This window comes from Geotrypetes seraphini, chromosome 1, assembly GCF_902459505.1.
Source record: "Geotrypetes seraphini chromosome 1, aGeoSer1.1, whole genome shotgun sequence".
NCBI classification, from domain to species: domain Eukaryota; kingdom Metazoa; phylum Chordata; class Amphibia; order Gymnophiona; family Dermophiidae; genus Geotrypetes; species Geotrypetes seraphini.
Genome location: NC_047084.1, coordinates 165,210,526 through 165,226,266, shown reverse-complemented (window position 1 = coordinate 165,226,266; position 15,741 = coordinate 165,210,526). Strand labels below are relative to the sequence as shown.

Genomic DNA, 15,741 nt, shown 5'->3' with positions numbered 1-15,741 from the left:
CAGTGCTTTTTTTTTTACTCCCTATGCCCCGTAATTCTGTCACTTTAATATTATTCTTAACATATAACACCACTCCTTTATCCCAGGACAAGCAGGCAGGTATTCTCACTAGTGGGTGATGTCATCCGACAGAGCCCCGATACGGACATCTTGCAAGCATGTCTTGCTTGAAGAAACTCAGAAGTTTCGAGATGCCCGCACCGTGCATGCGCCAGTGCCTTCCCGCCCGATGCTCCGGGCGTGTCTCCTCAGTTCTTTTTCTTCCGCGGAGCTGAGAAGTCTATCTTCAATTTGCGCCCATTGAAAATCTTTTTTGCCTTCTTTTTGCCGCGGGTTGAGTTCTTTTGGGCTCTCCTGTGCGTTTATTTCTTTCTTTGATTTCTTTTTTCAAAAAAAAAAATTTTTCCCTCCGACTCCGGGTCGGCTGCGTGGCTGAGGCCCCGCGCCTTCGACCTTGCGGCGGAGCTTTTCCGGCCTATGTCCCGGCCGATTACCGGTTTCAAAAAGTGTAGCAAGTGCCAGCGCGCGATTTCGCTCACGGACCCTCATCGACGCTGCTTACAGTGTCTGGGACCGGATCACTTTCCGAAATTGTGCCGGCCATGCTCCACTCTGACAGCGAGAGCGTTTAAGCGCCGCTGTCTGCTCTGGGAGTCCATATTCAAGATGGATGCTTCGTCAGCGCCTGCAGCTTCGACATCGACATCGACGGGGGCTTCGACTTCTTCAGCGAAGCCCGCTGCCTCCCCAGCTGCTTTGGGCCTCCTGAAACCGGCATCATTCACCCGGTTTCGGCCCAGGCTTCGGCGCCGGTGCCTTCCTCCGTTCCTTCGGAGCAGGTCTCGACCCCAAAAGTTCCACCAGTGGTGCTCAAGGTGCCGAAAGCTGGCAAGCAGAAGCACACTGCACCTAAAGAGCGCGGAGACCGTGCGGAAGGGCCCCCTTTTGGTGCGGATCCCTCCATATCGGCTTCGCTGCGGTCCATTCTGGAGGCTCAGTTCATTGAGCTCATGCAAACCATGGGGCCTCATCTGATTGCCACCATCCAGGATGACCTCCCAGCTTCGGCTTCGAGGGGCGGACCGCCCCCTCCTCCTCCTCCCCGCCGCATGACCTCGTTGCTCGGCGAGGAGGAGCGGCGAGTGGTGTCCGGGTCCTCGAGGAGGTCCTCCGAGAATGCTATGCCTCCTTTAGAACCGATTCCCTCGAGGAGGGCTTCTCTTAATGAGATGCCTCCTCTGGAGCCCATTCCCTCGAAGAAACCCTCGTTTAGTGACCTGCCTCCCTTGGAACCGATTACTCCGCCCCGTGATTCAGTGTGGCGTCCACCTTCGGGGCCATCTAGCCCGGGGCATAGCAGGAAGCAGGACGAGTTCTTCCGAACTCCCTATCAAGCCTGGGCGACGTCCAGAGAAGCACCGACTCTCCCACCTTTGCGATCGACCGCATCGAGTCCGATCTGCTCCTTGGAAGCGTCTGATAAAGTCTCGCACAGAAGGACTCGATCCCCTTCCAGGCATCGAGAGGGGCATCGGTCCAGGCACTCTTCGAAGCATTACTCTCGACACTCAACCGTCTCGCCTCAGAAGAAATTGCCTCGGTTGGGGTATGCTGCTTCGACTGGGTCTCCTCCTCCGGGCCCGGAGTTCGAGGACCCCGAAGTTTTCTACTCGTCCTGTTGCTCACAGGCCTCTTTGGAGCCTGAGGCTTCGTCTTCTTCTAGTCCGTCTCGAGGACTGGCGACGGCGGACCAGCTGTCCTTTTCGTCGTTCCTCAGACAGATGGCGGATGACTTGGACATTACTCTGGATGCGGGGTCTCGATATTCCAAAGAGTATCTCGATACCATGCACTTACCTCGGCCTCCGGCGGAGTCCTTGCGGCTCCCCCTGCATAAGCTCCTCGACCAGACCTTCATGCGCTGCTTCGAGTCTCCTTACTCTATCCCTGCGGTCCCTGGCAAATTGGACTCACGGTACCGCACGGTACATCATAAAGGCTTCGAGGGACCTCAGCTTTTGCACCAGTCCCTCCTGGTCGAATCCTCGCTCAAGCGGTCTCATCCTGGCCAGGTCTACGCTTCCGTACCTCCGGGCTGCGAAAGCAGAACCATGGATAAGTTTGGGCGACGCATCTATCAGAATTCGATGATGGCGTCTAGAGTCCTGAATTACAACTTCCACTTTGCAACCTACTTGGAATTTTTTCTACCTGTGCTTCGAAAGTTCACTCCATACATCGAATCCCAGGCCAGGTTTGAGTTTGAGGAAGTGGTTGCTTCGTTGTCCCAACTCCGACTTCAGTTGATGCAATCTGCCTATGATGCGTTTGAGCTCTCTGCCTGGGCAGCGGCTTGCTCGGTGGCGATGCGCCGGTTGGCCTGGTTGCGGACCATTGATATGGACCCGAATCTTCAGGACCGCCTGGCGAACGTCCCGTGTGCTGGGGCGGATCTTTTTGACGAATCCATCGAGACCGTCACGAAGAAGTTGTCTGACCACGAAAAGTCCTTCCAATCTATCCTTCGGCCAAAGCCTCGACCTTCTCGTCCACCATTGATTTATCAGCGGCGTTATCAGCCGAGACAAACTCCTCCTGCGAGGCAACCGGCGAAGCGACAGCCTCTTCAGAAGGGTCAGCCTAAGTCTCAGTCGCCTGCTGTCCCTAAGACCACGCAGCCTTTTTGACTGTCTCGTCGAGGGCATAACCAACCTCGTTCTGCCTCCCCCTGTTTTTCCCATCGGAGGGCGCCTCCATCATTTTTATCATCGATGGGAGGCCATAACATCCGACCTCTGGGTCCTTGCTATCATCAGGGAGGGATACTCTCTTCATTTCCATCAGGTCCCTCCGGACCACCCTCCAAGAGAGTATCCTTCCAACTTGACTCAGACCGCCCTTCTTCTTCAGGAGGCTCAGGCTTTGCTCCGGCTTCGTGCCGTGGAGCCGGTTCCTACGGACCAACTGAACCAGGGGTTTTATTCCCGGTACTTCCTTGTCCCGAAGAAGACGGGCGACCTGCGACCCATTTTGGACCTCAGGGTCCTCAACAAATTCCTGGTCAAAGAGAGGTTTCGCATGCTGACACTTGTTTCTCTCTACCCCCTCCTCGAGCAGAACGACTGGTTATGCTCTCTGGATCTCAAGGAGGCCTACACTCATATCCCCATTCATCCGGCCTCTCGCAAGTTCCTCAGATTCCGGGTGGGACATCTCCATCTGCAGTACCGAGTGCTTCCATTCGGCCTGTCTTCGTCTCCCAGAGTCTTCACGAAGTGTCTGGTGGTCGTGGCCGCAACACTCAGGAACCAGGGTCTTCAGGTATTCCCCTACCTCGACGACTGGCTGATCAAGGCTCCCTCGGCCTCGGGGGTTCTCTCGGCGACCCTGGCCACGATTCTGCTGCTGCAGAGTTTGGGATTCGAGATCAACTTTCCCAAGTCTCATCTACAGCCGACCCAGTCTCTGCCCTTCATCGGGGCTGTCCTGGATACCATTCGTCTCAGAGCATTCCTTCCTTCTCAGCGCATGGATGCTCTTCTTCATCTCTGCCAGTCTGTGTCTTCTCGCCAGACCATCTCGGCGAGACACATGATGGTCCTCCTGGGCCACATGGCCTCTACAGTTCATGTGACGCCGTTTGCCAGACTCCACCTCAGAATTCCTCAGTGGACCCTGGCATCTCAGTGGACTCAGGTGTCGGATCCGTTGTCTCGACACATCACGGTCACTCCTGCTCTTCGGCAATCTCTGCTCTGGTGGATGACCTCTTCGAATCTATCCAGAGGTTTGCTGTTTCATTCTCCTCCCCACCAGAAGGTTCTCACGACCGATTCCTCGACCTATGCCTGGGGAGCACATCTGGATGGGCTTCGCACTCAGGGATTCTGGACCTGTGCAGATCGACTCCATCAAATCAATCTTCTGGAGCTCAGAGCCATCTTCAATGCTCTTCAAACTTTTCAGCATCTGCTGCACGACATGGTGGTCCTCATTCGCACCGACAATCAGGTCGCCATGTATTATGTCAACAAGCAAGGGGGCACGGGCTTGGCCTCCCTCTGCCAGGAAGCTCTCAGGGTCTGGGATTGGGCGGTTCACCACAACTCCTTCCTCAAAGCTGTCTACATTCAGGGGAAGGACAATGTCTTGGCGGACAAGCTGAGTCGGCTTCTCCAGCCTCACGAATGGACCCTCCATTCCAGGCCCCTTCATCAGATCTTTGCTCAGTGGGGAACGCCTCAGATAGACCTCTTTGCGGCTCCCCACAACTTCAAACTGCCTCTGTTTTGCTCCAGGATCTACACTCCTCATCGTCTCGAGGCAGATGCCTTTCTACTAGATTGGGGGAATCGCTTCCTCTATGCGTTCCCCCCATTTCCTCTCATTCAGAAGACTCTGGTCAAGTTGAGATCGGACCATGCCACCATGATTCTGATTGCTCCTCGGTGGCCCAGACAACTTTGGTTCTCCCTTCTACTTCAACTCAGCAGCAGGGAGCCGGTCCTTCTTCCAGTGTTTCCTTCACTGCTTACTCAGCATCAAGGTTCACTGCTTCATCCCAACCTGCAGTCTCTCCACCTGACAACTTGGTTCCTCTCAACGTAACCCCTCACCAGTTTTCCCAGGCGGTGAGAGAGGTCTTGGAAGCTTCTAGGAAGCCTGCTACTCGTCAATGCTACTCCCAGAAGTGGTCTAGATTTTCTTCTTGGTGTGTTTCCAATTCTAAGGAGCCTCAACGAGCCTCTCTTTCCTCTGTATTGGACTATCTTCTACACCTGTCTCAGTCTGGTCTCAAGTCAACATCTATACGAGTCCACCTGAGTGCTATTGCGGCTTTCCATCAGCCTCTACAAGGGAAACCTCTTTCTTCTCATCCTGTGGTTTCCAGATTTATGAAAGGACTTTTTCATGTTAATCCTCCTCTCAAACCGCCTCCAGTGGTTTGGGATCTAAATGTTGTCCTTTCTCAGATTATGAAACCTCCTTTTGAGCCTCTGAGCAAGGCTCCCCGAAAGTTTCTCACTTGGAAGGTGGTTTTTTTGGTGGCCCTCACATCTGCTCGCAGGGTCAGTGAGTTTCAGGCCTTGGGGGCGGACCCACCTTTCACAGTTTTCCATCATGACAAGGTGGTCCTCCGCACTCATCCGAAATTCCTACCTAAGGTGGTCTCTGAATTTCATCTCAACCAATCCATCGTGCTTCCAGTGTTTTTTCCAAAGCCTCATTCTCATCCTGGAGAATCAGCTCTGCACACTCTGGACTGTAAACGTGCTTTGGCTTTCTACTTGGATCGCACCAAACCACACAGAACTGCTCCTCAACTTTTTGTCTCCTTTGATCCAAACAAGTTGGGACGACCTGTATCGAAGCGCACCATCTCCAATTGGATGGCGGCTTGTATCTCTTTCTGCTATGCCCAGGCTGGATTACCCCTTCCCTGTAAGGTCACAGCCCATAGGGTCAGAGCAATGGCGGCCTCTGTAGCCTTCCTCAGATCGACACCGATTGAGGAGATTTGTAAGGCTGCCACTTGGTCCTCGGTTCATACCTTCACCTCTCATTATTGTCTGGATACTTTCTCCAGACGGGATGGACAGTTTGGCCAAACTGTGTTACAAAATTTGTTCTCCTAAGTTGCCAACTCTCCCTCCATCCCATTGAGGTTAGCTTGGAGGTCACCCACTAGTGAGAATACCTGCCTGCTTGTCCTGGGATAAAGCAATGTTGCTTACCGTAACAGTTGTTATCCAGGGACAGCAGGCAGCTATTCTCACGTCCCACCCACCTCCCCTGGGTTGGCTTCTCTGCTAGCTACCTGAACTGAGGAGACACGCCCGGAGCATCGGGCGGGAAGGCACTGGCGCATGCGCGGTGCGGGCATCTCAAAACTTCTGAGTTTCTTCAAGCAAGACATGCTTGCAAGATGTCCGTATCGGGGCTCTGTCGGATGACATCACCCACTAGTGAGAATAGCTGCCTGCTGTCCCTGGATAACAACTGTTACGGTAAGTAACATTGCTTTTTTACCTATCCTATCTTCCTGAATAGATTATAGCCACTGAGTCCAATTCAGTTTCTACCATTAGAGCCTCTAGATCTAGAATTTTGTTTCCCATGCTACAGGTATTGAAATATTTATTTATTCAATTTTCTCTACCGTTCTTCCAGGGCTTATATGCATTTATTAGGTACTCAAGCAGTTTTACCTCTCTGTCCCGGTGAGCTCACAATCTATCTAACGTACCTGGGGCATTGGGGGGGATTAAGTAACTTGCCCAGGGTCAAAAGGAGCAGCATGGGTTTGAACCCACAACCTCAGGGTGCGGAGGTTGTAGCTTTAACCACTGCGCCACACTCTCCACTACAAAGTTTTTTAGCCCAGACATAGCCCACATTGAATATTCAGGGCATCAGCATTTAAAAACACGTTGGATTGTTGCTAGAAAATAAAAGTGAATCATAGATTACATTGCAGTAGTAGCAGATGGTCCAAGAAAGTGACTGATGTGGTAGTGATAGGAAGGTGAAAGACAAAAAGATTATGTCTGGTAGTGACCTAAAAAATCAGTCTCTTTTTTTAATCCTACTGGATGAAATTTCTAATGTCTTTAGGTAGTTAGATTTGTAGACATTTTCACCTGCAGACTTTGAAGAAATTCATAAAGAGAAAATATATACCTCTGAAAATTGCTTAAGGAGAGAAAAATTTGCATGCTTTATTATCTGTGGATACTGTTTCCCTGCAAAACAATTTGCATAGTTTTGAAATAGGAAAATTGCATTTGTTCTTACCTTCCTGATCTAATATTGCTTCTGAGTGTGCTTATTTTTCTTTTGGTTCAAAGCATGTGTAATTTTTTAGAAAACCAGTATATGCTGTTAAATCTTGGGCTTTAATAGGTAATGCCTTTTGAAAATTGCTCTTTTTATTTTAATATTGAAGTATTTGGCCATTTTAACTTCAAATTTCTTATACTCCTTGATTGTTCTAAATTTCCATTTTGCCATTGGTGCAGTGGTGTGATCGTGAAAAATGCTCCTAATAAAATAATTCTGTTCTCTTTCTTGTAATGTGTAATTTTGTATCTGTGTAAGTTTATTATTTATCGTCTGGCCTGATTGCCAGTGTAGCATAATTCTTCACACTTTCTGCACTGAACTATTTTGCAGCATTAGAGGAGGAGCACAAATAGCATCCCTTATACTGAATATTTTTCCATAGTGAATGAGTATGTTTTCAAGTGGACACACAGGGCAACCACAATACTTTTTTATGACTGTGAAGCCTTTTTCTTAAACAGATAGATGATTTACTTTTATTGAGCAAAATTAAAATTATTATCCCCCCTCTTTTACGAAATTGTGCTAGCAGTTTTTAGCGCAGTGAGCCATGCTGAATGGCCCACACTGCTCCCGGCGCTCATAGAGTTCCTATGAGCGTTTGGAGCGGTGCGGGCCATTTAGCGCGGCTCTCTGCGCTACACACTGCTAGCGCAGTTTAATAGAAGAGGGGATATATGTACAATTCTTGTAGTCTTAAGATTTTTCAGGATCTATCTTATCATTGGAGGGGTTTTTCATTTGGAATCTTTGTTAAAAGGTCCTTAGTAAGAAAGTGCATTTCTTAATAACAGATTGTATTCTATACTTTTGTTCTTTTAGACCTAGAATGGCAAGAAAATGAAGCTCACATTGATCAAACAAAAGCCAGCCGAAATAGATCCCCCTCTGTTTTAGAGCTAATGATGAGCACAGTGTATGAGAAATCAAAGTTGCAGGAAAAATGCCTTGATGACCTTGATGGTGGAAGCAGTGAATCTTTGGAATATGTGACATCCAAACTAAGGCAAAGTATGCAGCAATTTACTGATTTTCCTGTAGAGGAAGTCTCTCAAGATGCACAGAATTATGAGCTCAACTATGAGCAGAATAAGGTAGGAGTGCAGTTTTTGTTTGTTTGTTTACATTTGGTAATTTCATACCTTCTTGCATAATATATTTGACTGTAAATGGGAAAAATTAGATTCCAGCAGAATTTGATTTGTTGTGAGGGCTTGCCCCTCCTCCCGTGCTTTTTGGTGGGGAACTTGACTCATTGAGGGACATTCACCTTCTCAGCAGTTATCGGACAAAGAAACGAAATCCAACAAATCTGCAGTGAATCAAAGACAAAAAAGAAAACTGCAGACCACTGTACAAGAGGCAGGCAATGTTTATTTTAAATAAACAATTTGTTGCATACAGATAGACCACATTATTACCGACATGGTCCATATTTTGATCAACACGTCTGCATCAGGGGTCCTATAGAATGAAGAGGTTGGTATGTCAGTGAAACAGCCTACCAGCAGTTTTCCATCTATGTGCTCTCCTAAAAGATCTGAACCATAATACTAATAAGTGCTCTTTGATCTTATTCTTAATTTTTAAACTCCTGGATATAGGCTTTGCTGCCTGATATCTATTCTCTAAACTTTAATTATTTAAACTATGCTGACTCTATATCTGTATTGTGATGTATTGCTCTGTTTTCTAGCCTAGACCTCTCCCTCCTCAAAAAACAAGCTAAAAGCCAACAAAAAAGCTTTTATCTCCCTTTCTGGCTAGCTCTGATATTAGAGGGGGATAGCCTTTTCAAACTGACTCTAATCTTTCATGCTGCTGATTTTTCTAAACTTTCCTAACTTGGTTTTTTGAAGAGTAGACTAGCTCTTTAAGGTTTCTCTTCCATTTGCCGGTCCTAGGATAGATAAAAGCTTTAGTCTTGCATCTGGATTATTGTGCAGAATCTTGCTATATTTACATTTATTGGGGATATTTGGCTGTAAAGGAGAAAAATTAAATTCCAGTAGAATTTGATTGTGTTGTGAGGGCTTGCCCCTTCTCCAGTGCTGTTTAGTGGGGAACTTGGCCGACTCATTATAATTTATAACCCCACCCACCCTCCTCAAGGTTTGCTACACATATACTGTATAGACAACCCAATAATCAAGAATACTCCTCAATTAATATTCATTCCAAACAATTAAGATAACTTTTATTCATTGTTTCAAGGCATACCATCTGGAGGCTTAAAGCGTGCCCCATCTGCCTTCAGCTTGCTAATATTAAATTGAAGCTCAATAAACTTAAGCAGGAATTGAATGTTGTGTGACACAAAAACACCCACTCACAATTGTTGCCTCTGAAGAATTCCTTTGCTCTATTAGAGCATTATGATGCTCTAAAACACACATGTCAAACACAAGGCCCGTGAGCCGAATCTGGCCCGCCTGACAGTTTTATAGGTCTTGCGGTGACTGTGCACCTGACACTACACTGTAGTGAAACCCTCTCCAGGAACCTCCTTGAGTCCCGACTCCCCCACCTACCATCTCCCCGCTGCTGAAATTTAAGATCTTCGGGCAGCTGATGGCGCAAATAAGCCATCCTCCCGCCATCAGCCTGCCCAGAAGTGTTCTTACTCCAATGTCCTGTCTACGCGGGAAGGGGAAGTGCTACAGAAAGAACACTTCCAGGGCAGGCTGATAGCAGAGGCTGGCTTTATTATGCCATTGGCTGCACAAAGATTTTTAATTTCAATGGTGGGGAGGTGGTAAGTGGGGAAGTCAAGAATTGGGGACAGATTGTACTGTAGGATCCAGCTGAGAGGGAAGGTCTGGGGCTGGGAATGAGGAAAGGACATGCTGCACAGGTTGCATGGGGAGGGGAGTTGGGAAAGCAAGAAAGAAAGAGGCTGCATGGGCTGGGGGTTAGGAAGGGAGGGAAAGAGAGATGCTGCTGGTGGGTGAAGGAAGAAAAAAAGAAAATTCTTGGACACAGGTGTGTGGATTGGGAGGGAAAGAGATGGTATACATGGGGAAAGGCAGAAAGAGGGATAATTATTGGACGTGATAGTGTTGGAGAGGAAGGAGAGAGAAATATTACACTGGGAGGGAGGAGAGATGACTCAAAGAAGGGAGAGATGTCAGATTCCGAAGAAGGGTGATGGAAGAAGGGAAGAGAGAGATGTCAGACCACTGGAATGGGAAGGAGAGAGAGATAGAGATGGCAGACTACGGAATGAAAGGGAAGGAGGGGAGCGAGAGATGCCAGAGTGCAGGAAGGAAAGATGCCAGACTGCAGAAAGAAGAGGAGATAAGGAGAGAGATGTTAGACCTTGAGAAGAGGGAGGGAAGGAGAGAGAGATACCAGACCATGGGAAAGGAGAAAGATTCCAGGCTATGTGAAGGAGAGAAGAAAGATGCCAGACTATATGAGGTGGAAAAGGGGAAGAGAGAGATGTCTGACCATGGGAGAGGGATGAGATGATGCACAGGGATGGAAGGGAAGGGGAGACAGAGGGAGGAGATGATGCACAGCAATGGATGTGGCAGGGAAGTGATAAGAAGAAATGCTTCTTATGGATAGATGTGGAGAAGAAAGAGGGAGGAGATGGTACACATGGATAGATGGGAAGGGAAGACATGGAAAAATAGATAGATTTTGAGAAGAAAGCAGAAAAATAGAAGAAAATTAAAAATTAATGCTAAAGATGAATGTAGGGCAGAAAGTGAAGGAGAGAAAACCAGGAAATGTGTAGTTTTAATTTTCTGAACAATGCCATGACTGTCAAAAAAAAAACCTGTTAACATCACTTTGACATTCGACCGAACTTGCTGAGATTTTTTCAATCTTAGCAATGTTTTGGTTCTCCATTGAGACGATTGAGCTATGGTTTCCACGTCATAACAGTAGACCCATGTCTCATCACTAGTTATCACTTTATCAAGAAATGTTTTGTCTTCATTTGTCTGCTCAAGAAGATTCTGATTATCGGTCATCGACCGTGGAACAAACTGCCGCAAAGCGAGACATCCCCAACTTCTGTTAGAATGTTTTAGCATGAACTAATGGAGATGTTGCATTCCTCTGCCAATTCTCTAACAGTTAATCGTCGATTAGCGTGCACAAGAACCCTCATTGTTACTGTGGATAGGCAGACTAGATGGGCCATTTGGCCTTTATCTGCCTAATTGTTTCTGTGTTTCTAACATTATCATCATCAGTTGAAGTTGATGGTCTTCCAGTTCACGAATCGTCTTCCACTGATTCACAACCACTTTTGAAGTGTGAATACCATTTAAAACATCTTCCACGACTCAAGATATGTTCCCCAAAAGCCACTTTCAACATTTCATAAGTTTTTGTAGTAGTCTTACCCAATTTAAAAAACATAACATCACATTGTAGCGCTGCTCATTGAGGTTGCACATGATGAAAAATAACCGATCACGAAAACACACTTCCACAAAAACTGCTGTAGCTTAGAGATGAAAACAGATATCAACAAATGGAAAAAAGGAGATTACTCATGAGGTTTTAAGCTTCTCAACACCTTCTAGTGCATCTCAAAAGAACTTCTCGTTGATGTGCAAGTCAAACTGTCCTGAAACATTTTGAACAGGCCTCGTAGATTTGCTGCCACTGGAGTCCAGTCTCTGCATTTTGCAGCTATGCTCAGTAGAAGCCTTTCATCTGAAGGATGAGGATAATTCTATAACAGTGCTCTTATTTTTTGGCACCATCAATTATTGGCATATACTTAAGAAATAATGCATAGTTAGAAACTACTTATTTGTATACAGATGTGTTCATATAAACATACACTTATTGCCCAAATCTATGTGATTCCTTCTCTAGAGTCAGAAGTGGTATTAGTGGACTGGGGAAGGGTAGATGTGGTTCCTGTCCACAAAAGTGATTGCAAGGAAGAGATAGGGCCCATAAATCTGACTTCTGTGGTAAGTAAATTAATGGAAACGCTTTTAAAATATAGGCCATTGAAGTTTCTGGAATCCAGTGAATTTCGGGACCTGGGATAACATGTTTCACTAGAAGTCTTGTCAAAGAAATCTGATCAATTTCTTTAACTGGATGATCAGAGAGTTTGATAGAAGTGGTATATTTAGATTTTAGACAACAGCAGAGAAGCAGGAGGCAAACAGAGGGGGACAGCAGGAGGAACCCAGAGGAGGAGGGGAGAGCAGGAGAGAAGGAGAAGGAGGCAGGGGCAGCGATGAGTTAGCTCCGCCCACCCCAACGTCATTCATCAAACCTCCCCCTTAAAAGGGGAGGGGCCAATGTCACTCAGCCATTCGGCTCTGCAGGTAGCAGAGAAGCAGGAGGAGAGCAGAGGGGGACAGCAGGAGGAACCCAGAGGAGGAGGGGAGAGCAGGAGAGAAGGAGAAGGGAGGTAGGATCAGCATGAGCAGTGGCGAGGGTTAGCTCCGCCCACCCAACATCATACATCAAAGCTCCCCCTTAAAAGGGGAAGAGCCAACGGCGCTCAGCCGTTTGGTGCACGTCGAGACGAGCATCAAAGGCGCTCGCCTTAGCGAAAGACCTTGAGAAAAGACGAACCACAACTAAAGAAGAGCAGAGGGAGACCACAGTAGACTCGGAGGACATTCAGCCAGGCAGTCCTAACAGGTATAGGGACACGCAACCAGACAGACACAGCAGGTACAGAGACACGTAACCAGGCAGACACAGCAGGTACAGAGGACACAACATGTGCAGAGGACAGCCACAGCAGGTGCTGAGGACACACAGCCAGGCAGATACAGAAGACAAAGCAGGCACAAAGGACACACAACCAGGCGGACACTAAGGACATAACCAGTCGAACGCAACTCTTCCGCAAACATCTGAAAACCTGGCTGTTCTCAAAAATGTAATATTTACTCTTTCTCTGGCATCCTAAGCCCTCCAAATATTCTTCTCACTATATTCTTTAACCTTCATTGGAGTTCCTTTCTCTCCCAACTCTTGTAAACGGTGCCGAGCTCTACGATTGTGGAGAGGATGCGGTATACAAACCTAAGGTTTAGTTTATTTAGAAGACACAGCAGACAGCAAGCGGGCAGAAATGGAAGCAGCAGACAGAAGCAGGATGTTGAGCTACCCAGTTTTCTGCACCATCTGACATATGTATGACTACTTCCCTTCTGGGAGGCGGTCTTATGTATTCGATTGATGTGGAGAACTGGAAAGCCTGAAGAAGCAAGTCAGACTCCTGGAGGGCAGAATACTGGAACTAGAGGCACTTCAAGCAGTGGAGGAGGAAGACAGAGATGCAGAGATCATCAAGAAGGAGGACACCTTTGAGGAAGAAGTCCGGGAGCTGGAGAACTTCATAGAAGAGGCATACAGGGAGGCCATGGAAAAACACCAGCTAAAGTGAAACTGCCGAGATATGCCTACAGAGAGTGTGGACCACCAGACAGATAGCCACCAGGAGGAAATGGAAGACACAGCAGAAAGATATGGAAACAGCGAAGAACCCACAAGAAGACGAACGCCAGGATGAGAGGAAATGGATAGGAATGAAGGACACGGACCTACGGCTGGAGAGAAGGGCGTACACCAGGGACACAGACCTGCGGCTGGAGAATCAAGAGAAGATAGAGAGAACAGCAATAGTCGTGAGGGACACTCTATCATCAGACAAGTTGACAGCCACATAACGGGAGGAAGACTGGATCGACTGGTGACCTGCCTAGCGGGAGCCAAGGTAGAAGACATAGTGAGCCGCATCGACAGGATCATCGACAGTGTGGAAGAAGAAGATACGGCAGTGGTGATCCATGTGAGGACGAACAACGTGAGCAACAGGAACTGCAACAGAGAAGTGCTGAAGGACCAGTTCCGGATGCTAGGAAGGAAGCTGAAGACCAGAACACAGAGGATAGCATTCTCCGAGATCCTGCAGGTACCCAGGGCAGATGAGAAGAGACAGATGGAGCTGCAAGCAGTCAATGCGTGGATGCGGCGCTGGTGTGAAGAAGGATTCCACTTCGTGCGCAACTGAACGACGTTCTGGGAGAAGAGCAAGCTATTCAGGAAGGACGGACTCCACTTCAGCAGAGAAGGAACGAGGCTTCTTGCAAGCAACATCAAGAGGGAAGTTGATAAGTTTTTAAACTAGGAAGAAGGGGAAAGCTGACAGTCAACCATGAGAGAGAGTCAATAATTCGGGAACCAGTATACCCGGAAGATACCGTGCAGGAAGATGGAGGGGAAGATTCACCAGATCGCAAACAAGACAGACCGAAAGGGACACAAAAGGGAAGTACACGCAAGAAAGGAACAGGCTGAGAACGCAAGGAGCCTTGGAAATAAGATGGGTGAATTAGAAACTGTGGCACAAAAGGATAACATTGACATCACGGAAACATGGTGGATTGAGGAAAATGTCTGGGACACGGTGCTACTGGGATACAAACTATACCACAGAGACAGAGTAACTCAAAAAGGAGGAGGTATTGCCATATACATCAAAGAGGGAATTGAATCTACTGGAGAGAACATGGCACAACAGACGGATAAGTTAGAGTCTCTAAGGGTCAAAATTCCGGGAACAAATGGACCGGAAACGAGGATAGGCATCTACTACCGACCCCCAGGGCAGTCCGAAGAAATTGATGGAGAAATGATAGATGAGATTAAATGCAACTTCAAGGGAGGCAACGCAGTTATCATGGGCGACTTCAACTATCCGGGGATAGAATGGAACCTAGGTACCACCGGCTGTGCTAGAAAGACCAAGCTCCTGGAAATGGTAGGTGATTGCTTCCTGGAACAACTTGTCAAGGAAAACACGAGAGGAAACGCAATTCTGGACTTAATTCTAAATGGACTGCGAGGACCGGCACAGGATGTAGAAGTAGAAGAGATGCTGGGAAACAGCAATCACAATATGATCCGCTTCAACCTGGAAATAGGGGCGAAACATCAGTTCGGAGCGATTGCCACAGCGCTAACCTTCTGAAAAGGAATTACGAAGGGATGAGATGCATGGTGGGGAAGAAGATTAAGAAGAGGATAAACACTGTAAAGACGCTAGAGCAAGCTTGGTCTCTTTTTAAGGATACGGTCACCAAGGCGCAAAATGTATATATACTGCGTATCAACAAGGGATCAAAGAGGAAAAAGAATAAAGAACCGGCATGGCTCAATGTTCTTTGACAAGGTTCTACAGCTAATAAATAAACTGAGTGTCCAGTGACAGACTGGGTTAGGAACTGGTTGAGTGGAAGACAACAAAGGGTAGTGGTAAAAGGAGCTCATTCTGATAAAAGGGATATGACTAGTGGTGTGCCACAATGTTCAGTTCTTGGGCCTGCTCTCTTTAACATTTTTGTAAACGATATTACTGAAGGACTATCTGGCAAAGTTTGCCTCTTAGTAGATGAAACCAAAATCTACAGTAGGGTAGATATCCTTTACAATGTAGATAACAAGAGGAAGGACCTAGTGAAGCTTGAAAAATTTAGCAGGAAAGATTTAATGCTAAGAAATGAAGTGTCATTCATTTGGACTTCAATAACCCGAGGGAACAAAAATTTTTGTGCACAAAAGAGGAATGGGACTTGGGTGTGATTGTATATGATGATCTTAAGGTAGCCAAACAGATAGAAAAGGTGACAGCAAAAGCTAATAGGATGCTCTGGTGTATAGGGAGAAGAATGGCTAGTAGGAAAAAGGAGGTAATGATGCCACTGTATAAGACTCTGCTCTGGTGAGACCTCATTTAGTATAATGTATACAATTCTGGAGACTGCACCTTCAAAAAGATATAATAAACAGGATGGAGTTGGTCCAGAGAATGGCTACTAAAATGGTCAGTGTTCCTTGTCATAAAGCATGGAGACAGACTTCAAAATCTTAATATGTATATTTTGGAGGAAAAGAGGG

General features: G+C 47.1%; 1 protein-coding gene across 9 annotated transcripts in view; it reads left to right on the top strand.

Annotated features, from left to right (window-relative positions):
* The window catches only part of MAP9 (microtubule associated protein 9), a 208,716-nt gene that overhangs the window by 75,761 nt on the left and 117,214 nt on the right, over window positions 1-15,741 (top strand). For all 9 annotated transcript variants that reach the window (XM_033941213.1, XM_033941203.1, XM_033941260.1 and 6 more), the window contains one exon: window positions 7,666-7,937. In XM_033941213.1, coding sequence (XP_033797104.1) covers window positions 7,666-7,937 — 272 coding nt within the window. The remainder of the gene's footprint in view (window positions 1-7,665; window positions 7,938-15,741) is intronic.